General features: G+C 40.1%; 1 protein-coding gene across 1 annotated transcript in view; it reads right to left on the minus strand.

Moving 5' to 3' along the window:
* The window catches only part of NRP1 (neuropilin 1), a 500,773-nt gene that overhangs the window by 271,291 nt on the left and 203,367 nt on the right, over positions 1 to 26,115 (minus strand). The window contains exons 5-6 of the mRNA XM_044066709.1: positions 4,758 to 4,910; positions 3,441 to 3,607 (exon numbers count right to left, since the gene is read on the minus strand). Coding sequence (XP_043922644.1) covers positions 3,441 to 3,607; positions 4,758 to 4,910 — 320 coding nt within the window. The remainder of the gene's footprint in view (positions 1 to 3,440; positions 3,608 to 4,757; positions 4,911 to 26,115) is intronic.

The following is a 26,115-nucleotide window of genomic DNA, read 5'->3' on the forward strand; positions in this document are numbered from 1 at the left end:
TGTTCTGTGACACCGTCCTGCCAGTCTCTATAAAGTGTACAGTATCATTAGCCATGCCTGTGACACCATCCAGCCAGTCTCTGTAAAGTGTACAGTATCATTAGCCATGCCTGTGAGACCGCCCTGCCAGTCTCTGTAAAGTGTACAGTATCATTAGCCATGCCTGTGACACCATCCAGCCAGTCTCTGTAAAGTGTACAGTATCATTAGCCATGCCTGTGACACCATCCTGCCAGTCTCTGTAAAGTGTACAGTATCATTAGCCATGCCTGTGAGACCGCCCTGCCAGTCTCTGTAAAGTGTACAGTATCATTAGCCATGCCTGTGACAATGGCCTGCCAGTCTCTGTAAAGTATGCAGTATCATTAGCCATGCCTGTGACACCATCCAGCCAGTCTCTGTAAAGTGTACAGTATCATTAGCCATGCCTGTGACACCATCCAGCCAGTCTCTGTAAAGTGTACAGTATCATTAGCCATGCCTGTGACACCATCCTGCCAGTCTCTGTAAAGGGTACAGTATCATTTAGCCATGCCTGTGACACCGTCCTGCCAGTCTCTGTAAAGGGTACAGTATCATTAGCCATGCCTATGACAATGGCCTGCCAGTCTCTGTAAAGTGTACAGTATCATTAGACATGCCTATGACAATGGCCTGCCAGTCTCTGTAAAGTGTACAGTATCATTAGCCATGCCTGTGACACCATGCAGCCAGTCTCAGTAATGTGTACAGTATTATTAGCCATGCCTGTGATACCGTCCTGCCAGTCTCTGCAAAATGTACAGTATCATTAGCCATGCCTGTGACAGCATCCAGCCATTCTCTGTAAAGAGTAAAGTATCATTAGCCATGCCTGTGACACAGTCCAGGCAGTCTCTGTAAAGTGTAGAGTATCATTAACCATGCCTGTGACAATGGCCTGCCAGTCTCTGTAAAGGGTACAGTATCATTAGTCATGCCTGTGACAATGGCCTGCCAGTCTCTGTAAAGTGTACAGTATCATTAGCCATGCCTGTGACAATGGCCTGCTAGTCCTTGTAAAGTGTACAGTATCATTAGCCATGCCTGTGACACCGTCCTGCCAGTCCCTGTAAAGTGTACAGTATCATTAGCCATGCCTGTGACACCGTCCTGCCAGTCTCTGTAAAGTGCATAGTATTATTAGCCATGCCTGTGACAATGGCCTGCCAGTCCCTGTAAAGTGTACATTATCATTAGCCATGCCTGTGACAATGGCCTGCCAGTCTCTGTAAAGTGTACAGTATCATTTGCCAGCCATGCCTGTGACACCGTCCTGCCTGTCTCTGTAAAGTGTACAGTATCATTAGCCATGCCTGTGACAATGGCCTGACAGTCTCTGTAAAGGGTACAGCATCATTAGCCATGTCTTTGACACTGTCCTGCCAGTCTCTGCAAAATGTACAGTATCATTAGCCATGCCTGTGACACCATCCAGGCAGTCTCTGTAAAGTGTACAGTATCATTAGCCATGCCTGTGGCAATGGCCTGCCAGTCTCTGTAAAGTGTACAATATCATTAGCCATGTCTGTGACACCATCCTGCCAGTCTTTGTAAAGTGTACAGTATCATTAGCCATGCCTGGTGACACCGTGCAGCCAATCTCTGTAAAGTGTACAGTATCATTAGCCATGCCTGTGACAATGGCCTGCCAGTCTCTGTAAAGTGTAGAGTATCATTAGCCATGCCTGTGACAATGGCCTGCCAGTCTCTGTAAAGTGTACACTATCATTAGCCTTGTCTGTGACAATGGCCAGCCAGTTTCTGTAAAGTGTACAGCATCATTAGCCATGCCTGTGACAATGGCCTGTCAGTCTCTGTAAAGTGTACAGTATCATTAGCCATGCCTGTGACACCATCCTGCCAGTCTCTGTAAAGTGTACAGTATCATTAACCATGCCTGTGACACCATCCAGCCAGTCTCTGTAAAGTGTACAGTATCATTAGCCATGCCTGTGACAATGGCCTGCCAGTCTCCGTAAAGTGTACAGTATCATTAGCCATGCCTGTGACAATGGCCTGCCAGTCTCTGTAAAGTGTACAGTATCATTTAGCCATGCCTGTGACACCGTCCTGCCAGTCTCTGTAAAGTGTACAGTATCATTAGCCATGCCTGTGACACCGTCCAGCCAGTCTCTGTAAAGTGTACAGTATCATTAGCCATGCCTGTGACAATGGCCTGCCAGTCTCTGTAAAGTGTACAGTATCATTAGCCATGCCTGTGACAATGGCCTGCCAGTCTCTGTAAAGTGTACAGTATCATTAGCCATGCCTGTGACAATGGCCTGCCAGTCTCTGTAAAGTGCACAGTATCATTAGCCATGCCTGTGACAATGGCTTGCCAGTCTCTGTAATGTGTACAGTATTATTAGCCATGCCTGTGACGCCGTCCTGCCAGTCTCTGTAAATTGTACAGTATCATTAGCCATGCCTGTGACAATGGCTTGCCAGTCTCTGTAAAGTGTACAGTATCATTAGCCATGCCTGTGACACCGTCCTGCCAGTCTCTGTAAAGTGTACAGTATAATTTGCCAGCCATGCCTGTGACACCGTCCTGCCAGTCTCTGTAAAGTGTACAGTATCATTAGCCATGCCTGTGACAATGGCCTACCAGTCTCTGTAAAGTGTACAGTATCATTAGCCATGCCTGTGACACTGTCCTGCCAGTCTCTGTAAAGTGTACAGTATCATTAGCCATGCCTGTGACACTGTCCTGCCAGTCTCTGTAAAGTGTACAGTATCATTAGCCATGCCTGTGACAACGGCCTGCCAGTCTCTGTAAAGTGTACAGTATCATTAGCCATGCCTGTGACACCATCCAGCCAGTCTCTGTAAAGTGTACAGTATCATTAGCCATGCCTGTGACACCATCCTGCCAGTCTCTGTAAAGTGTACAGTATCATTAGCCATGCCTGTGAGACCGCCCTGCCAGTCTCTGTAAAGTGTACAGTATCATTAGCCATGCCTGTGACAACGGCCTGCCAGTCTCTGTATAGTACACCATATCATTAGACATGCAACAATCACAAATCAGAGCAGCATACATCTTACCAACATAAGGGTCATGTATTATACAGCTTATATCATTGTATGATAAATGGAAAGGCATACGCTGGAATTATTTTGTTATGTCGAATATCCTCCCTCCCCACGAGTAACTTTACACCACTTCACCAGCTTTGCTGTATAAAATATGTACTAGTAATGCACCTTACAAAGTTTTTGACTGTAATATGCTGTACAATATATATCATTTTATAGCACTAATTTTGAATCAGAGCAATACCGGCAATCCCAGTCTGACTCCTGTGTGACAATTACTGTGGATGAAGGGAAATATCTTGTAATGGAAGCATGTTTTACTGTCTTTTGGCTTACATTACGTGTGTTATACAAACCAGCGAACTGTGTATGTGCTTTACCTGAATCCACTCCTTGGATGAATCGTCACCTGGAGTCCACCCATTCTCAGGATAATTCAGACGAGCCCTGTCTGAAGACCACATGGCGTTATACTCCGTGGAAGCAGTGATATGATCTGATAGTATTGTTCCAGACTGCATGCCAAGAGGTTCCAAGCATTCAAAGTCTGCAATAATGTTGTAGGTAGTCAGTATAATGCACTTAACTTAATCCTCAAAACAGCTTCCTGACAATTTCATTTTTTACAGATATGACATAACACGTTTTTACTGCTAAAGTTCCACCACAGTGTTCCATATTTTATAAATATTTTTATTACTATAAACTGTACTTCTGAAATATTGCCTTATAGTTTGTCATTGTTTATTCACTGTTTTGTACAGTTGCACAAAAAATTACTTAGTGAGCACAATACTTTAAAGCTGGGTGAAAATTATACCTACACAGGAAAGGAAACATTTCCTATTTAAACTTAAATTGTCCTACATGATTCTAACAATGGAAATTGTTGACTTTGCTTTGTGTTGGACGAATCAGTGAACCTTGACACAGACCAGAATGTTAACTTTGCTGGCCTCACTAAGTATTTTAATGAAGCCAGCATTCTGTCACTCAGCTTTGACTTGCTATGCATGACAAGTGCATCATTTTGCAATTAATTTTGCTTTTTAAAATAAATCCCATTTGGCCGCTAGGTTCTATACAACTATGGATGCTAAACAGTCTTGGCATAATGCCATTGAGTAGGTAAAGTGACAGTTGTAGCCTAAACTGCAGCACAATATCTGATTCACTAGACATTAGCCAAGCCTGCTTTCCAAATGCAGCATTATCAAAACTTGAATTCCATCATTTAAAAAAAAAAATACTGTTAATTTAACTCCTTTCTTAAAAAGTTAAGTGAAATAGTCCTTGTTGGACTCTTTCTCGGTCACATCTCAGTCCACAAAGACAAAAATAAAAGCAGAACATATGGAGAATTTAGACTAACCCATCAATCAACATGTTTTTGGATGACTGGACAACAACAGCATACTTAGACAAAATGTATGCAGAAGTGGACAGAATATGTACACTGCCAGAGGAGAATGACCAGTGGTCAGGCTGAATTTTATGAAACAGAAACTTTAAACATTTATCCAATGTTCTTAAGAAAATCTTTAAAAAAGAAAACGGAGGACTAACACAATTCACAAAATCTGAAATATACTTAAGAACAAAACTGAGGATTCTGACACAACATAAGAAATCTAAAATGCACTTAAAAACATAACCATGGATTCTGACACTACACAAGACATGTGAAAAGTACTGACCTGGTGGCTGACTTTGAGTAACACTGAAGTTTGCCAAAAATCCTTCTCTTGCTATGGCATTGTCAGTCTGAAGCACTATAGAAAGAATGCCTGTGATTGCTCTAATAGTTCTTGGTATGTTTGAACCACAGTATCGTCCTATGTGCGGGCCAGCTGTAAGCAAAATAAATAATTACTTTTTATCAGCATGTCAAAATTGCCCTACGAAAATCAAGATTTAAAGCTATTGGTATGAACAGGCTCTGAGAAATTAGTTAAACAGGCTAATTAGTTCTTAATGACAAACCATCAAAACAGGATTGGTCTAAGCTTTCATATGTTGCAACTTCTAGTTCAAAATAATAGAAACTACAAGAGAACCCTAGCCAAGCTAGAGTTTTCACTGTGTGATACCGTAAACCTCCTGTAATAAAGGTCCATGGGATATATGCAAATGACCCCTTAAGGACATCGTGTTTCAGCTATATGGCTTCTGAATGTCCATGACTTTTTACTTTTTCTTCTTATGTGTTTATGGATGCATTCAGACCAGTGCATGACAGGGAAAGTGTGCTACTTGTCTTTGTAATATTAACTAGTCACTTTCTTGACTCTTTTAGAAATGGAGATAACACAAGAAAGGTAAGAGCCCATCAACAAAATTTTGCATCACCAAAGTTTTTAAATAGTTTTATAAACTCCAGAAAATTTCTACCCAGATTTTCTTTGGTGGTACCACAGTCACAGTTTTGGTCCTTCCTGCTGCTGCTAGGTGTACCATTTTTAAAGTAGCCACCCATCACCAGAACAAACACACCAATTCCCTGCTCTGAACAAATACAGCTTCAAATCCAACTGATTAACTCACTATTAAGGTTCCTAAATTCCTAAAGGGTTCTCATCCAGGAAAAAAGAGGTCATTGTTCCCCTCTACTTGACACTCATTAGACCCATTATAGAGTACAATGCCCCTTTTGGAATGTACCTCACAGGACATCTGCAGCAGCTGGAAAGGCCACAGAAGTACCTCACAAAGAGGATTACTGGCCTCAAACAAATGCCCTACACTGACTGCCTCAAAAAACTCCAGTTTTACTCTGCAGCATATCACCTACTCTGAGGTGATCTCTGCCTAACATAAAGCTATGTCAAACCCAGAGCTGTTGGACATGCTACACGTAAAGAAATCCAAATCCTTCCGAGCTACATGGTCTAGGGACCTAAACCTTGTCACCAGAATAAACAGGACATGCTGGAGGGATAGATTCCAGTCCCAGAGACTTCCCATACTCTGGAACAGGCTACCCATCTATGTCAAGCAAAGTTCTTCATTAGCACTCTTCAAGAAAAATCTTGATGAGTGGATGGGAAATAGGAAATACACCCTGGGGATCACTTCTGTGTCTCTGCTCGACAGTGGCACAGGAAAATAACTTTCTTGGGTGGCATAAGCCAGGGAACCTTGGTGACTAGGCTTATGTAGGCCCTTGGGCCGATAGCCTAGTACCTACCTATGAACCTATGAACCTATAAATAAAACAGAGAATTTGTTGCACACAGATTTCTTATTATTCTTTTTCCGATACTTTACCTTCTCTAAATAAGTACTACAAGATGCCTATTGGTTTCCTATTAATTATTTGTTTACAGAGAAGGAGAAGCAATACACCATTTTTTACTGGAGATCTCAACATCTAGTTTATTTTCTTTTTAGTGATGAGATTTTAGAACACAGCAAGCTTCCTTCTTAAGGTTAAAAGTTTCTGTATATCATGTACTTTGTTTTCAGTGATGACATTTTGAGTATACAACAAACTTCCTTCTTAGGGTTACAAGCTACTTTATATCACTAAGACATGACACAGACACAGCTAACATACACAGGTGTACATGTCCACACACACACACACACACACACACACACACACACACACACACACACACACACACACACACACACACACACACACACACACACACACACACACACACACACACACACACGCACACACACACACACGCACACACAGTAAAGTGATATTGTATGTGTATGCTAGCTCACTTGCTGCTACACATGAGAACCAACTGTGGAAGGAAACAATTGCAGTACACTTACTGCCAATGCACAGGGCTGCTGGCTACTAAGAACATTCGCTACAAATATGGCTGCACCGTTTTCACTTTAACTGGGTAGAGGAGCAATTAACTTGCCCAATATTGTTGTCATTTTTCAAACTGCATATTTCCATCTTATACCAAATTAGTTTTAAGACACTTCACATGTATGTTAAAGAACTACCATTTTCATGAGTTATTATTTATAAGCATACTAAACATTTATTGTCGGACAATCAGCTTGATTTTATCAGTATGACCACTCTGTCATATCACTTAAATGAGATACTATACAGAGTCTCCATGGGCATCTGCAGGCAACTTTCCCTGGGGGCAACATTTTCAATAAACCCCACATAAAGTGATTGTGATAGACACCGATAGCAATAATAGTAAGAGAGGCAAAGTGGGGAAGCTGTTGGATTTTCTGGAGATATGAGCACTTTGGTGGAGAAAATAATATAATAGGGGTATGGAAGCCACTAAGGTCCAGAAGCCATGGGGGTTTTTGGTGCATTTTAGAGCAGCTTTGATACCTTTTGATGCACCTCTTATGTCTGGACCTTTGATGAATACTTCAACAGGGGGAGTAAATGACTTTCATCCACAGAATGACTCACCTGTTATAACTACTTTACTGACTGTGCACGCCCAAAATATCTGACTAAGATCAGTTACAAAAAGAGTGACGTACTTCAACTTGTATACAGACACACACACACTAGCCAGGTTGTCAAATCAATCACTGCTTAACTGTGATCAAATGGCAGCATACATCAGTCCCTTTAACCATAGATTGCACGTGTCTCCACCAAACAACTTGTTTTAACTGTGCACACCTGAGATGTCTGATTCTTATATTATGAACAAGTGACAGAAACTGGTCACAGTAATGTATTCCAACTCATTGCCATCAGACATTCATATACTGCAGCCACCCCATGATAAACACATTCACACATTTAGCTTTGATCCAGCTATATCAGGAGTCAGTCACTTTAATCTATCGACTGCCTCCTGACTGCCTCCAACACCACAAGAAATAGTCACATTTTGCCTCTGCAGTCTGCACACTTATGATGTCTGGATGAGAAAGTGAAAGGAATAATTTGCCAAACAATATATTTCATGTCAACACACAATGTATTTGCAGTAGTTTCATGTAGGCTGTAATCAGACTTGATCTATACATACTTGCTAGAGTTCATAAAGTTGCAAGAGGTGTAGTCATTGGGTAGAAAGAGAGCAGTTTCTGCATCATGCTTTTGGTGTAATGTCCACATTCTACAGTCAGCATTTATAAGTCCTTGTCACTATTCAAACCAGTTAAGCCAAAAATGTGTCAGTTAGAAAGGAAGCTATGGTCCTGTTATAATCCTTAGAAAGTCCACCTGGAGCTGATGCACTGGAATGAACACCCAACTGGTGGAGTATTGGACCAAACAGCTCAGTGTTTACAGACCACAAATTCCTGTAGTCTACCAGCTGAAGATCAGGGGGATGTACTCTGAAAATTGAACAAGGTAGTGGTTAAACTAAGAAACTAGCTCTTACATTATGCTAGGGGTCATAATGTTGAACACCAAGTCCATTGTATGCTCTAATTGATGGGTATAAAAGGTAAACTCCTCATCCAACTGGAATCTTATCACATTATAAAGGAATTCTTTACCCAAAATCACTCTTTTCTCATCTTCCTGAATATTGAATTCACCCAAACCTACCAACTAAGGTTACTGATACAGAACCAATGAGGAAGGCAATGAACTCTTGAAAGAATGTCCACAAGTTGCCAGGAGAATGGCATTCAAGCAATATACCTGATTTGCTCCTGCACCTGTGAATACCCAGATGTGTTGGCATCCCTGCTGACTATGCTGGTCAACTGCAAGAAGAACTAAAAACATTTTACTGCCTCCCTCTGATCTTGTCCCATCTAAGGCAACGAATAATAGAGAACCCAGAGGTCATAGCTGTGACAAAATGAGGACCAAAGTTATCATCCAACCAGGTCTCTATTAAGCAAGCAAGGTCAACGTTATTCTTAAAAATGGATAATAAGCCAACAAAAAGCCACTGGAACATGCTGAAATTTGCATTCATAAAGTAACAAAGTTTTAAAAATAAGTTTAGTGGAAATTAATTCTGGAAATACCCATAGCAGCAAATTTCAGGATATCAACATACAAACTGGCAAAAAAAGTAAATATAAACAAGAAAGGTTTTAATGTGCTGCAAAAATCATGAAATGTTTTACATTGTGTGAAGAAGTCCATGATTAGTATGAAAATGACTGTTTAGCTTTCAGGCCACAGTATAAATTGAAGCACTGACAATATCCAGCAAGTAGTTTCCAGTTAATGACATAATGCCATTAGGATTGAATAAACTCCAAATGAAGAGGCATAAACAACAAGTATAACTCCAGAGTTTTTAATAGGAAGAATTTGATTAGTCGTACATAGACATCTATAGAAATAGCACACATCAAACAGTCCAGGAAAAATGTCACACTAAAAAGAGAATAAGGCTGATAAGGAAACAATTTAACACATGACATAATGACTCCTGATAACAAAATGTCCTAAAAGCAAAGACCTTGATACCTAGCCATTGTAAAATCATCATCTGTGAAGAATGGCAGAAAAGCACAGGTCACCCAAATGAGGCTGGCCAACATTCTGGACAAATCAGCTACATGTCCAAAACTGTTGTTACAACAGACTGCATTATCCATATTACAGTAGTCCATGCAGTCATTCACATACCTCTCAAATGTCCGGAGGCTCCAGATTTTTGCCTCATATTCCCCTACCCCCATACAACTTACATCTTTTTGACAAAATCATTGGGGATTGAAGTCAGTAAATAATGACACACATTTGAGTTTCAAACTTCATATCCTTCAGAACATACACACCCATGCAAAAACTGTTATTCTAACAACACTCCCTATTTATAAGAGCAATACCTAAAACCTGTCCCTGATTCTTGGCCTTTGCACCTACTTAATTTTTGCCTTTGCCCATAATTATTGTGCTAAGAGGTTGAGAGATCTTCCACAGGCACATAACAAGAAGGAAATGGAGAGATAGAATGGATAAGTCACTTGGGAAGTTGCAAATGCACTGCTTTACAGACAAAGGATAAACATCTTAATCGATACTCTAATCTCATCACCCAGTGATTAGACTTCTTTTTCAATTCCTACCATGAACTAGTGCTCAGTTTTTACGACATTCTAGTAACTTCCAACTGTAAATATTTGATATATATTCTACAAACAGATAGCGAATCAACAGTTCTCTTGCAGGGCAAAACTCATAGTGTTTCCTTTATACATAATGGTAGATTGCATTGACAATAGCAGGAATTATATTACTGCAATGAAGTAGTTTGAAAACTTCACATAATGTAACCAAATACAGGTGGATCAGGTAATTAGGTGGGCAAATACTGGCTAGTTAGGTAGTTGCTTGTTGTCTACATTTCACTTATTCCAACCTGATTTTCGGTACTTAAAGTTTTACCCACAGTCTGTCATCCACCTGCTGGGTAAATTTTAATTTGTGCGTCATTCTCCTCATTGAACGTTATGTAATGTATCTTAGGAGCAATCACCATGAACCCACTATAACATGTGTACTGTATAACATTGTAAGCTAGGTTTGTCTAGGATTTCGATATCAACTGTACTTGTGTATAAAATTATAAGGTAATTGTGTTCTGTTTTTTTTTTATAACAAATGTGTTTTGTATACTTGACTTGCTATTCCAGTGTGCTACACACTTCTGTTAGGCATAAATAGCTTACCAAAAATATAGAATAACCATACAGTTTCTATAGTTTAATAAAAATGGAGCATGGCTGGGATTCATACAGATGCGATTATTGTGTATGTAGTTGCCATGAGCAGGGTCAGACCAAATCTGGGTCAGTGATGGCACGTGCCCTTTTAGCTGAGATCCACCCTGCACAGTGAACTCCTCCAGTATTACTGCTGTGTATGTATCCGTTACCTATGAACCTCAGACGGTGTATTTTTTAATTTCTTTTACTGCTGTGTATGTATCCGTTATCTATGAACCTCACACAGTGTATTTTTTAATTTCTTTTACTGCTGTGTATGTATCCGTTATCTATGAACCTCACACAGTGTATTTTTTAATTTCTTTTACTGCTGTGTATGTATCCGTTATCTATGAACCTCACACAGTGTATTTTTTAATTTCTTTTACTGCTGTGTATGTATCCGTTATCTATGAACCTCAGACAGTGTATTTTTTAATTTCTTTTTGCCATTCTGTTGTCTGCCAACCATCATCTCACCACTACCTATAAGGTCTGCTTGCTCCACATAGCATAAGAGACATTCCCACACCATTTGTTCCCCATGAGGCAAGAGCATATTATGCAACCATTACCCTGATATCAATTAGGGCATTTTATTGTGCGGCCTAACCCCCTCCCACCTGTTGGTGATGTGGGATTTCTCTTCAGTGCTGAGGGACCACCTATGCCGCTAACATGGAAGCATGCCTACTCCTTGACTTGCCCCCACAAAGATGACTATATTGGCTTTGGTACACTCACCTACATCCTTCTCATCTGTAACCTTTTTTAGGGGGTCCAGCATATAGCACTATCCTGGACAGCCAGGTCACCACAGGGAAGGTGGCTACCACAAGCCTTCTTCTCAGTGAGCATGCCAACATAAGTCACAGATCTTGCATCCACCTCTACCTGGATTCTAGTACCAAAATCCCTCAAATAATAAAAAGTCAAAGACATTCTGAAACCATCCTGACATTTTCCTGGAAGGATTCTGATATTAAGATTGGTATCACAAGATTGATCTGTGGCATTCATATCAACCAATACTATCTACAGTTCAGAGGAATGAACTACTTGATACATTCTTTTCAAGTTACAAAATCATGTGACACCATTAAAGTACAGTTTTGTACCTACCATAAATGTAGATGTTCGAGTGTTCACCCTGCTGCAGTCATCAAACTTGGGTTATCCTGCTGTCAGGCAGTCCCACAGTCGGCCTGAATTCCAAAGTCTTGGTCCGGCGTCAGTTGCTGTCGCTTCTTCCCTGACGTCAGTGCGCCAGGGGTATATAAGAGGTATCCGATGCCATTTTCTTCAGTTTTTCTTGCCCCAGATGTCAGGTGCCGCCAATAGGTAGGCAAAAAAAAAAAAAAAAATATATATATATATATATATATATATATATATATATATTTAGAGAAACATAAAACAATACCTTTAGGCACAAGCAAATACACCACAGAGGTTGAATAGGATAGAGTGGTATAGATAAGTTCAGCTAGTTCAGAGGGGAGGGAGGGTAACCTGGACTGCAGCAGGGTGAACACTCGAACATCTACATTTAAGGTAGGTACAAACTGTACTATGTTCATCGTGTTACCCTGCTGCAGTCATCACACTTGGGTTGAATCCCAAAGCTAAGGATGGGAGTTGGAGTTAAACAGGGTTAGAAGAAGCTAGTAGGCCTTGCAAAACTGCAGTGGCAAAACCAGCTCTAGTCTTAGAATATAGAGGTAAGTGATGGTGTTTGGTGAAGGTGTGCACTGAACTCCAAGTTGCAGCTTCCAGAATATCCTTGGTTGGCACTCCTCTGAGAAAGGCTGCTGATGTATCTGTTATCCTGGTGGAGTGGGACCTAATGTTAGCAGGTACTGGTTTCCCATGATGTGTGTAGCAGAAACGTATGCAATGCCCTATCCATTTAGAAATAGTCTGTTTTGAGATAGCGTTTCCTTGTGATCCTGTAGCATAGGCTACAAAGAGCTGGTCAGTTTTTCTGAAAGCCTTAGTTTTATCCAAGCAGTAACGTAATTGCCTGTGAATGTCCAAAGAGTGCAGGAGTCTTTCTCCTTTGTTCTGGGGATTTGGGAAAAAGGTGGGCAAATGAATGGTTTGGTTTAGGGCCACACTGGATACCACCTTTGGCATAAAGGAAGGGTTAGTTCGTAGAGAGACTCTGTCTTGGTGAAAAATGAGGAAAGGCTCCACTGCCATTAGTGCCTGTAGCTCTGAGACTCTTCTAGCTGAGGTTATTGCTAGTAGCAGGGCAGTTTTCCATGAAAGAAATTATAAATCAGCTGAAAAAGCAGGTTCAAAGGGCGGCAGTGTAAGCTTTTCCAGAACAAAGTTGAGATCCCAAGTAGGTGTTGGTGGTCTCCTGGGCGGTCTTATGTTCTTAGCCCCTCTGAGGTACTGTCTTAGGAGTGGATGTGAGAATAAAGGAGGATCCGTGTTGTAATGAGCTGAAATTGCTGAGGCGTGGATCTTAATAGATGAAAAGGAAAGTCCTTTGTGCAACATCTCAGTTAAATATTGTAGAATCTGAGGAATGTTTGGATCAAGGGGATTTTGGCCTTTAGCCTGGTTCCAGGTGCAAAATCTTTTCCATTTGTCTGAATAGGTTTCCCTGGTGCTGGGTCTCATGGCCTCCAGAATGACATTCATAACAGCTTTGGATAGAGGTGTTGGCTGGTTGTTTAGGTAATTTGTCATGCAGCCAGGCTTAAAGTCTTGAGCTGGCTGTGTAGAATCTGATTGTCTCACTGGGTGAGCAGGTGAGGAATTTGTGGTAAAATCCATGGTGGGCAGTGGGCCATGTTCCTTAGAATTGGATACCAATGCTGGCGTGGCCAGTCTGGTGCAATGAGTATCATTTGTGGCCTCTCTGACTTTCAGCAGTACCTTTGCTAGAAGAGGCAGTGGAGGAAAGGCATACACTGTTAATGTTTTCCAACTGAATGAGAGAGCGTCCACTTTCCAAGCTTGTGGATGGAATGTCCTTGTGCAAAATTTTTGAAGTTGGTAGTTTTGGGGGCTTGCAAACAGATCTATGTCTGGGCATCCCCATTTTTGAGCTATCATTGCAAATGCTTGTGGATCTACTTTCCACTCGTGTGGATCCATGATGTTTCTGCTTAGGTCGTCTGCCAATGTGTTTTTCTTTCCTGGCAGGAATTGTGCTTGTAATTGAACCTGGCAAGACAGTGCAGTGTTCCACAAGGTCATTGCTTGCCTGCATAGAGGGTAGGAATGTGTGCCCCCTTGCTTGTTTATGTACCACATTACTGTGGTATTGTCCGTCTTTACTATTAGTTCTCCTGGGTGTAAGAGGTCCTTGAAAGCTGTTAGGGCATTCTGTACTGCTAGTATTTCTTTTTGATTGATATGCAGATGCCTCTGATCTGTAGTCCATTTGCCCTGAATGCACTGTCCTGCCATGTGTGCTCCCCAGGCATAGTCTGATGCATCTGTTGTCATAGTTTGCCTGGCTGTGGGTAAGGTGAAAGGCTGACCCTTGTTGAGGTGACATGCCTGTGCCCACCATAGAAACTCCTGTTGAAGGCAGGGAATGAGTGGTATCATTGTTTCCAAGCTGTGGCTGTGCTGAGTCCATACGCTTTTCAGGTACCATTGTAATTTCCTCATATGCAGTTTTGCAAATGGTATTAGTAGTATGCAAGATGCCATGAATCCCAAGGCCTGAAGAATGTTTCTTGCAGGGAGTTGGGTCTTTGTTACCATTATTTTGAAATATTGAGTCAGCTGTTGTTGCTTGTCTGGCATGAGATAAGCCATCTGGGCCATTGTATTCAAGCTGGCACCCAGGAATATTATGTTTTGTGAGGGCACTAGTTTTGATTTATTTTCGTTTACTGTGTACCCTAGGCAACTTAGAAGGTGTTTGACAAATGCCAGATGCTTTAAAAGAATGTCCTTGCTTTCTGCTTGAATAAGGCAGTTGTCCAGGTATGGGTATATTTGAATTCCTCTTTGTCTGCAGTATGCAATTACTGGTGCCAGGCATTTTGTGAAGACCCTCGGCACAGTAGATAAGCCAAAGGGCAGTGCAGAGAATTGATAATGCGTTGAGCTTGCAATGAAGCGGAGGTATCTTCTGAAATTTTGTCTGATAGGGACATGTAGGTATGCCTCCTTGAGGTCCAAAGTGACTAGCCAAGCATTCTTGCCCAGCATGGGAAGAAGCTGCTGTAGTGTTAGCATATTGAATTTTGGTACTTGCAGATAGGTGTTCAGAATTGAAAGATCCAGAATGGGTCTCCATGCTTTGTCCTATCTTGGGACTAGAAAGAGTTTTGAGTAAAAGCCCTGTCCTTGCTCCTGTGTAGGTACCTGTTGAATGGCTCTCATGTCCATGAGAGCTGTAATTTGTTTTTGTGCCTCTGCCCATTGATTTGGTGGCAGGTTTGGCATTCCTTTTATCCTTGGTAAGGTATGAAAGTGGAATCTGTATCCTCGAGAGACAATGTTTAGGACCCATCTGTCTTTTGTGATGATGTGCCAGTTGTCTGCAAAAAATGCTAATTTTCCTCCCAAGGGAGCTGCCAGGAAAGATTTGCTTGGTAGTTTGAGGATTGAGTCATTGTGTTTGTCTTCTGCTAGCTTGAGGCCTGTCTTCTCCTCCTTTATTGGTAGCAGTACCCCATTGGCGAGGTTTGTAAGGGCCTTGTGACTGACCTCTGTCCCTTGGGCGTCTGTATTTGCCCCTCTGTGATTTGTCAGAAGCTGGAAAGGACCAGTTTTTTGTTGGCCAATTTCTGCTGAAATGAGTGGGTGGTACCTGCAAAAAATCCTTGACTGTCTGCATAGACTTTGCCTTATCCTCCATTTTCTTTAAAACCTCTTCTGCTTTGACACCAAATAATACATCCTGCTGTAAAGGTGCATCCAATAATTTTGCTTTAACATGATCAGGAAGGGTTTGTTCTTTTAACCAAGCATGTCTACGTATGACAGAGCCAGTAACAGCTGCTCTACACGAAGCTTCCAACGAATCAAATCCGCATTGTAAAGTATGTTTGCCCACCTGTTCAGCTGCATGCAACAGATCCTGCATTTTCTTGAATTCAGACTGTTCAGTATGTGTGCTCATTTTTTGTTTTAATTGAGACATTAGGAATTGCTGATATTTCAGCATGTGAAACTGACAATTTAATGCTCTCATAGCCAGAGTTGCTGAGGTGTATATTTTCTTTCCCCATCTATCTAGGGCTCTGGAATCCCTTTCAGAGGGCACAGGATTTTTAGCCATAGAAGCTTTAGCTCCCTTAGGACCCTGGGAAATTGTTTCTGGGTCAGCCACAGGGCTTTTATAAAGGAATTTGTGTGAGTCAGGTACTCTGTAGTATCTGTCTGGTTTGGCTGGAGCAGGAGGTAGAGAGTCTGGATTTAAACTAGACTCCAAGTAAACATCATCCACAATATCTAAAACTGGATGGATAGCAAGAGGTCTGTGCTGGGGTAGTAAAAGGAACTCTCGGAGCCTTTTCTTAGAATCAGAGTAGTCCTGGCCTTCCCAGTGGAAATGTTCCCTCATGGTATGTAAAGTTTCCCCAAAGAAGTAGTCTTCAGGGGGAGATGCTGAGGGAATAGAGTCTTCAGCATCAGAGTCTTCATAAGGTGGAAAAGTGTAATCTTGTTCCTCAGAAGAATCTGAGGAAATTGAAACCTGGTCAGACGAAGCATAATCCTCCTCTTGTCTTGGTCTTTTATCAGGAGGGGGATGGGAACCCCTGATTAGGGTAATCAAATCTTCAGCCATCTTAAGCATCTGTTTCTTAGGCATGGGGCCTTGAACTGTAGACTGATGTACAGTCTTCTTAGGTTTTAAAGGTGTTTTAAGCTTAGCATAAGATTTAATGGTGAGTGTAGTTTGTCTGAAGACACCTTCTGCAACCGAAGGTGTTTCCACTGCACCGGGGTCTATTTCTGCTCTGTTGTCAGAAGATGGCTGCGTTGGCCTAGTAGACTCCGCTTGAGAATCCACAGCTGTCTGGGGTTCCAGTTCTGCAGTCGTCAGGGGCTGCGTAAGCGCCTCACTGAAAACTGGAGAACTGGTGACAGGCCCAGCAGAGGCCTCGGAGTCTGGCTTGTTCCTAGGCTGCCTGTCCTTATCCTTGCGTTTTTTATGTATGCCGGTCGTCGGCTGCTCCGACGGCATGATATAATTAAATTTCCTACCAAAGTAATGTCGTGCAAAGTCAAAACGGCATTTGATAGTTCATTTATTAAACCTAGCACAAAACCGACAACCTGTGACGTCGTGGTCTGGGCCTAGGCAAGGAATACAATAGGAATGGAAATCCTTATGAGGTATTTGCTTCCCACAAGAAATGCAATTGTTAACTTTTTCTGACATCGGACTGAGGCAAGAAAAGGTTCCCCAACGGGGTACTTAGCTTTATTGAAGACTTCGGACTGAAATTCGAATCGAAAATAACAGGTGTCGGCCGACCAGCACTTGCGAACTGCTTCTGCTTCGGGCACCTCGCGGCAAGAAAGACTGAAGAAAATGGCGTTGGATGCCTCTTATATACCCCTGGAGCACTGACGTCAGGGAAGAAGCGACAGCAACTGACGCCGGACCAAGACTTTGGAATTCAGGCCAACTGCGGGACTGCCTGACGGCAGGATAACCCAAGTGTGATGACTGCAGCAGGATAACACGATGAACATCTATCTATTATGTGTATGAAGGGCACTGTAGTCCCCTGTCTGAAAAAGACTACGTGTGAATAGTTTTGTTTTTAAGAAATAAAAACATAAGAGTATATGAGATCTAAAGTCAACCAGCACTTTTAAGTTTGCCTTTCTTCTACTCCCTTATCTGTTCCATGCTCAGATGAACAAAAAACATAGTTACAACATTTCCCTTGTTTAATTAGACTAAATATTACTCTTTCCAAAAAGCACATAAATATGCTATAGCATGAGTAAGACTATCAAGGTATGATTATCAAAATAATGAAAGTGTTCCATCAAAACTAACTGCCTAACTGGCACCAGTTTGCTGCATGGGCCACATTGATGTCATTACTGTATATTTCCAACATAATTTGAGTTTCTGACTTTTCTCAGTCATAGTTCTGTTTTTGTTCACTTACGTTTACACCATGACACCACCGTTTTTTTTTTAATATTGGAAATATACATTAAAAACAACAAATATCTGTAAACCACTAAACATAACTCTAATATTCGTAACTCTTGAATATGCACTAAAATGACAAATAATCAAGAAAAGACCCCAAAGTTGGTAGGCATTTTAAATACTGATACTTCTGCCTTAGAAAGTTGCTATAGTATTTTCTGAAGTAAAGATAGTCTACAACTAAGGTACTCATCAGTACTGCTATTGTATAATGCACAGGTTTTTTCATGAAAGCCCTCATTTTTGGAAGAACAGTGGAAACGTTTCAACCAAAATCAGGAGTTTAGCTGGAAAAGCAGAGAAAACTAAAAGTTACACCCTAAGAGCTATATTTCTAAACTTTAACATTTATGTGATCATAAATTTCACTACCACTTAATTTTTAACTGTGTTGCTTTTAACATACTGTCTAAATTAAAACTGCAAGTTATTAAAAATGGAAACTCAAGACTATAAGATAAAATTTCAAGCATTCATTTTAATGTCCACTGGGAAAAAATGACAATCCCTTTCATTTACTAATACCAAGAAAGTATTGTCTGCTTACTGTTTCTTTTTACTTAGACTGTCCTATGCATCAACATATTCAGCAAAGGTGGGATATAACCCTCATGTGATGTGGGAATGAGCCTTAGCCATATGTTACTACAGAAGAATAATTAGCAGTCAAAACCAGTTGCATATCTTCTGACATTATAAACACAAGCATACATCCAGCCACACCACAGTGGCTCAGAGTTTTATAAAAAATTAACATATCTTTCTGAAGTTTCTCTTTTGTTCTTCTTTACATTCAGAACTGCCTCTGGATACTATGGGAAGTTCTTTCCCCTATGTCAGCAATACAGTCTCCGGAGGCACAGGCTCTGTGGAATATGATACAAAAGCAGAGTCACTGCTTTGCATGACATGTATCTTTTAGCTTACTGACCTAATAAAATATTGATCTTCATTTGGGAGGGGGCAGTATGTTGAAAGAATTATTTTTTTGTCTTTTCAGAAATGCAACTATGGTTTGATTTTTTTCAGAACATTCAGAAGTTTGTCAGCTGTAAGAAATGATAAACCAACTGAAGTTCACAGCAGACAGTACAACATCAACACCAAGCACCTACACAGTGAATGTTTCATGTTAAGGACTGGAAATCTAATTCAGCACTTTAAAACTACATTTAACACAACTGTAACAATGTAAGCTTCATAGTGTACACTCCATGCAGGAATAAATACAATTACACTTAAATTTAGCAGTTCGATTCTTCCTCTTGACATGCGCATTAATGAAAGTCCAATCAATAATGAAAAACATTTTGCAAGCAATTTGGGGGAATAAAAACATTTAGTTCAATAACGCTGGCACAAATAGATGGTTCCAGAACCTTGCTGCCAAAAGGACCGCTTTTCATTTGTGAACATCTGCACAGACGCTACCCTGCACCACTTTAGTAATGAATGCTAACCCAACCCTGCCCCATCCCTCATCCCTAACTCTACCCCTTACCTTAAAAGAAATCTTCCCATAACACTGCCACTATACAAGACAGTCTAAGACACCCACGTGTGTACAAAAATACATGACCAGCACTACACTTATTCCCTTACCCAACCCTAATCCTAAAATACACAAACATACAAAATCTATCCTCTAACTTATCCCCAACCCTAACTTTAACCCTAACACTCAAACACATGCACAAACAGTCTCACTTCTGTACACCCCACTCATCTGATCTGATAGAACACACTGTCGACATTTTGGATGTTCGACTGTCCATACATATTTTACATCACCCGTATCATTTGTCGACCAAACATACATTCAACAAAATGCAGGGAAACCATATGTATAGATACGTACATGCACACACACACACACACACACACACACACACACACAGACACACACACACACACACATATATATATATATATATATATATATATATATATATATATATATATATATATATACATATATATATATATATATATATATATATATATATATATATATGTATACACATCATTCAAGTAGAAGGAAGCCAGCTGACTGCCTGCCCTAGGACAATGATGGATAGGGGTAGGTGGGGGGGATAGATGGCCAAGTTGACACTTGTGGGAGCTGCAGATGGAGGCCGCTGCTCTAACACCTGCTTCCTCGCCCTGTTGCAGACCCACAGATCTGTTTCTATTGTTTTCTTGCCAGTTTCTTTTCTGCGCAGCCTTTTCACCTTTTGACTGTTTACCCCTTCACTGCCTCTGGTAGTTAGTCCTTGGTCAGACAGGTAATTTTTGTTATATTTGTGAATGCTGAAATGTGTTCTAATTTTATTTTTATATCTTGGAATAGGAGGCTAAAACATGTTTGATTAACTCTACTGTTTTCCTTTTGACATACAATATTTTTAAACACATAGTAAGATGGGGATCAACAGAACAACTTCTTATCTGAAGGAACATTAAGGACATAAGCGTCTCATCCTCAGCCAAGAGAGTCTTCTTATAGGTGACCCTGCTGCTGCAACAACCTTGGTTGTTTTATACACATCACACCAACATTTCCGACAAGATTACTCAACTGTAAAATCTGGCCTTGGCTTATCTAATTTGCCTTCAGTGTTTCTTCCTGTACTCCCCCACAGCTATCCTTGAGTTGTTTAAATACATGTTCATAATGTGGGTTTGAATATTCAGGGCTCAGAAGTCCATTTAAATTAAGAATATCGGAGCATTTAAGTGATATCAAGTGTAGCAGAGGTACCAATGCCTTATATAAGCATAGTTTAAAACATTCCTAAATGATTTCAAACCTCCGTAAGAAGCTAAAACCAACCACACTAGCAGCCGATAAACTTCCTGCAGATTTCCTTCAAATATCAGCAGAAGCCACATCATATCCAGTGTCAATTCTCATAAATAGGTCAATTTCAGAACACAAAGTACATACCCTCTGGAAAACATCCCACATTGTTCCTCTGCACAAAGGAGGCAACTCCTTAGAGCTGACCAACTATCGCCCTATAGCCATACTATCACCCTTATCAAATATTTTAGAAAGAGTTGTTCACTTGCAACTAATGCAGTATTTCCAACAAAACAAATTGCTATCTAATTCCCAACATGGCTTTAGACCCTCCCATAGTACGACCAACGCTCTTCTATCTTACACCAATACAGTCAACCATTACAGAAACAAAGATCTTTTTGTATCATTCATTTTCCTGGACTTATCAAAAGCCTTTGACATGGTTAATCACAATATGCTCCTCAATGCTCTATCTAGTCTAAACATATGCTCCTCCACTATACTATGGTTCAACAGTTACCTATCAGAATGACAACAAGCAGTCCTCTGGCAAGAAAAGCTGTCCCCCCTCTTACCAGTATCCATAACAGTCCCTCAAGGATCAATCCTTGGCCACCTGTTGTTCTCTCTTTTCACTAATGACATCTCCTCTTCCCTGCTCACTGCCTCAGTAGTACAATATGCTGATGACACCACCATAATATGTGCTGCCCCCAGCATAATGGAACTACATACCCTTATCCAAAATAACTTTACTCTAGCTGAAACCTGGTTTTCTAACATACAACTACTTCTCAATCCCAAGAAAACAAAACTAATCCTATTTACCCCTGGCAGACCATCTAACTTAAACTATAGCCTCATCATAAACTCCAAAAATAATATTCAAATCACACCAACCAACCACACAGAACTACTAGTAGTAGAGAATAATAATCACCTGAAATTTGATATACACATAGCACAAACCATCAAAAAGGTGAACAGAAAATTAGGACTCCTCTATAGAAACAAAAAGTTCATGACTAAACAGACGAAAGCCACTATTGCAAGAACCCACCTCCTTTCCATCCTTCTTTATGCCTCCCCTATCCTAACTAATCTCCACTCTACTGAACTTCTCAAAATGGAATCGTGTTACAACAAGATTGCCAAGTTTGCTACAGACTCCACAAATAGGTCCCATCATTGTCATTCCCTAATGCAACTCAAGTGGCTGGGGCTTCCTCAGCTACTATGCCTTCAACAAGCCACAGTAGCACATAAACTCTACTACTACCCTGAGAAAACCCCTGCACTCCAGCAGCTAATTCAGCAACACACCAACACTAGAGCCCTAAGATCAAGCAGCCAAAACCTCATTCATGTAATTAGACATAAAAATGAAGCAGGAAAATCTCTCTTTGCCTGCACAATAGCCCAAAACTGGAACTCACTCCCAAGCCATACAACTACCACTACTTATAGTACCCAATTCAAACACCTCCTGAAATCACATTATTCAAACAGTTGGCTCTGCTCTTGCTACTCCCCAGGGTAAACAATAACTATGCACAGTTGCAAGGATTCTGCTACTCTCTAACATTTTCCTTACATAGCCCTGCTAATATCCTAGCTTATTCATCCAAACTCAGCATCAGTACAATAGGATAAAACATACTAACACATGTACACTACACTATTAAAATCTGTACCTGATAAAGGCTATAATCTGTATCTGAGAAATGTATAAACCTTATCAGAGCTCTTCATATTCTCATCTTGGTCTTACTTCAATACCGATATTCTTGATGTGTGGATGTGAGCATATATATATATATATATATATATATATATATATATATATATATATATATATATGTCTCTACAAATGGTAATGTATAAATGCATTGTGAATGAGAATGTATAAAAAAAAAAAAACGTTTTCATTTTCTACTAATTGTTCGTTCTACTAGATGCATCATATGCTGTGCAAATTTTCATTTTTGTACTACTTTAAATAACATAACACAACACGGAGCTTTTCTCCCCGGGCCTCTGCTGAAAATGGACCTGTGTCCAGTTGGACCCTCCCGATTAACAAATGTAAAATAAAATAAAAATAAAATAATAAATTCCACTGCTAAATTCACTTTTACTATTATTGACAAAATTCAAAAACATAATATGCAGCAGGAGGGTTTATATTCCCTTTTAAATTTCAAAGTGCGTATGTGGATTATCAAGTTAGGGACTTTGTTTTCCCCTGGGTTAAATGAGCAATTTAATTAACAAATGAAATGGTGGTGACAACACGTATTTTCTTGTATATATGCATGTTCTCAGGAAGCACATTTAGTTAGCACTGATGAAGGCTATAAGCTGTAACCGGAAAGCTTTTTTCACCTAACCAGTGTTAGTGACTTATTTCTTGTGTGTTCCTTTGTGGAAGGAATTGTTTTTGTTTTATTAAAGTTAAGTGAACAAGTGATTATATTGAGCGCTGGCTTTTTACTGGAACTACTATCCTAATATCCCAATCCCGTCATGAAACAGGTTACTGACTGTGTGAATAGGAGAATATTATAAAAGTGAGGATTGCTTGATTGATACATCAGTTCCTATATCTGTGAATGTCTCTGTGAGTGAATGCCAGATTAGTGGATTTACACCTGTATGTGGATGAGTGTTGGATCATTGAATACTTGTATGTGTGAGTGGGAGACTGGCTGAGGTAAGTGTGTCTCTTTAATAGTGTGACTTCTAATTGAAAGTGTGTGTGTGTGTGTATGTGTAATTATGTGTGTGTGTGTGTGTGTGTGTGTGTGTGTGTGTGTGTGTGTGTGTGTGTGTGTGTGTAATATTGAGAGAGAGAGAGAGAGAGAGAGACACACACAGACTGAGAGACTGGCACAGAAAGGTGTGCTCACATACTGTGTGTGTATGTGTGTGTGTGTGTGTGTGTGTGTGTGTGTGTCTCTGTGTGCGTGTGTGTGTGTGTGTGTGTGTGTGTGTGTGTGTGTGTGTGTGTGTGTGTGTGTGTGTGTGTGTGTCTATATGTATGTGTCTGCATATATATGTTTTCAAAATCAGAAGGTTAGTGTGTTTGTCAATGAAAGATCAGCGGACAATGGCATTAAGGAAATTACTCCTTCTCCCCTGTTGTTTGACCTCATAGTATATATGTGTGCAGAAGGGTACATAATCAAGCCCCAATGAAAAACATTTACTTTCTTATTTTTCTTTCAGTAGTTGATGGAATACACTTTTGAAGATGTCAGCTCCAGTGAAAGATGCTTTTGTAGTACCGACATAAACACAATTATAGACGTGGGACATAAGCTAAATTTTTAACACAGGAACAATTTATTTAAGTAGATAATAGTCTAATATGGAGACTCCACTTTGTACACGTTTATCTACCTCGCTGTCTCACTTTAACTTTTTTTTTTTTTATTTTTGGAGGGTACAAGATTTGTTGTCTCATGTTTACTTTTTTATTTTTTTGGAGGCCCATATGAAAGCAAACAAAATTCTTCACAGTACCTACATTTGGAAAAGTCCTACTTCTTCAGAAGTTAACTTATACAAAACAACATACATGGCTTATGGCTATAGCTCGCACTGAAAAACTAAAAACATCTGCAATCTAAATTTAAAAGTCACAATCTTAGACAGTGAAAGCTATAGAATGTCCTCATTACATATACAAAAATGTGTTCAGAGTTATTGAACAAGTGAAAACACAGATTCCTTTCAAGTAACAGATCAACAAGTTTATGACAGTCAATCTTATCAAGTGAAACAGTATATAGTTTTTATGAAGATTTTAGTGCACCCCAAATACTTCAAAATCACCTCCTAATCAGCAGCGCTTAGGAAAGCAAGACTTGCTTCACTAATTTAATTATTTCCGCAGGGTTCATATACCCCTAAACTCCCCATTCTCCTGATTCTTATGGTAAAGGAAATACTTGGTTTTGCTGAAAAATCAAGTGTTTCCTTCTCCCTGAGGTGGTGCAACCTCTGAGCCGGAAACTTCCTCCAGAATACCATTCCATGCACTTAGGGCCAGATGCAAGCAAACAAAATTCTTCACAGTGCTTTGCTGTCATCCATTCCTCCCTATTTCCAAACTATGCCCTGTTGAATTTTCATATATCTTCCTCTGAAATGTGCTGCCCTTTTGTACTTTGATAATTACTCTAGTCTTCTTATCTGCCTCAGTCATACCCTCCCCCGTGTCTTTTCTTTCTTTGAAGGCATTAAGCGTAACAGTCCAGCTTTGTAACATTTTTATACCAAAGCAGTCTCAAGAATAGTGTGTATCAATCCTGCACTATCACGATCAGCTAAGTCATACCCAGTTATTAAATTACCAGGAGCCTCGGCACTCTCTACTACTTACACATTTTAACAGCTATTGAGGCGTCTGCTGTCAAATGTAAATTTAACAATTCCAGCCACTGAGAAAGTGCACAGTAACAACTAAAAACAATACTCTTTTAACAATTGCTTTATTTTTTATTATTTGTTTTTTATTATTATTTTTTTATTTTCACTTTGTTGACTAGGTTAGTCCCACTAGGCCAATGGCCTTTTTTTCAGGGAGACATGGGGTGGTATTTATACTGAACAGGGAAAATTTGGCCAGGGCACCAGGAGCTTTGCCTCCTTTTTTCGATGTGTCATGTTTTTTTTTTTTATATCCACCTGAACATTACACTCTTGTTAATCTCTCATTGATTTGTAGCACTGCAAAGCATCTGACACCGATGATTGTTTTGTACACTTATTATTTATTTTACTTTATTTTATTTGCATTTGTTTACCAGGATAGTCCATCTAGGCAGCAAGACCCTTTCCAGGCAAGGCTTGAAGAGAAAAGCTCAGTGAGCTAAACATAGCATTTTACATATATGCAGAAATACCTAGCAGTAATAAGGACAGTGTATAGGGGAACACATATTTCAGATATAGTATCTTCTTTGGGCCTGATAGATTTTTTTCCCTGTTTTATTAGATTATGTCTTTGTGTTATCTGTTTAACAACGATTTCTTAGATTGCATCCCATTCTGTCACTATTTAAATACTACAGCACTGTGGCTTCTAGTGAAATGATCTTGCATGACTCTGATAACTCAAAGGCAGGAGATAAACCACATTTTAAAAGTGTTATCCTTTACTGCAAAACAATGAGTCACAGGTCACTTGTGCATCTTTAAACTCTTTCATTCTTAATGGTTTTTGTTCAACTGTGCCCAAAGCAGCTCCCCTGGGGATACCTAGAACTACAAGCGACAAAAGTAGAATCATAAGCTGAAAAACTTTTAAATATCCTAAATGACATCCTAAGGTCAGCAATCAGCCTTCACATTTCACATTTTCTATGTCTTGTGCAAAAAATTGTTTTCAGTAGGATTATTTGACAGGCTGTTAATGTTTTAAGTTGATAGCAACTGATAAGAAGGA

Source organism: Protopterus annectens, chromosome 3.part1, assembly GCF_019279795.1.
Source record: "Protopterus annectens isolate FY-2018-M chromosome 3.part1, PAN1.0, whole genome shotgun sequence".
NCBI lineage: Eukaryota > Metazoa > Chordata > Ceratodontiformes > Protopteridae > Protopterus > Protopterus annectens.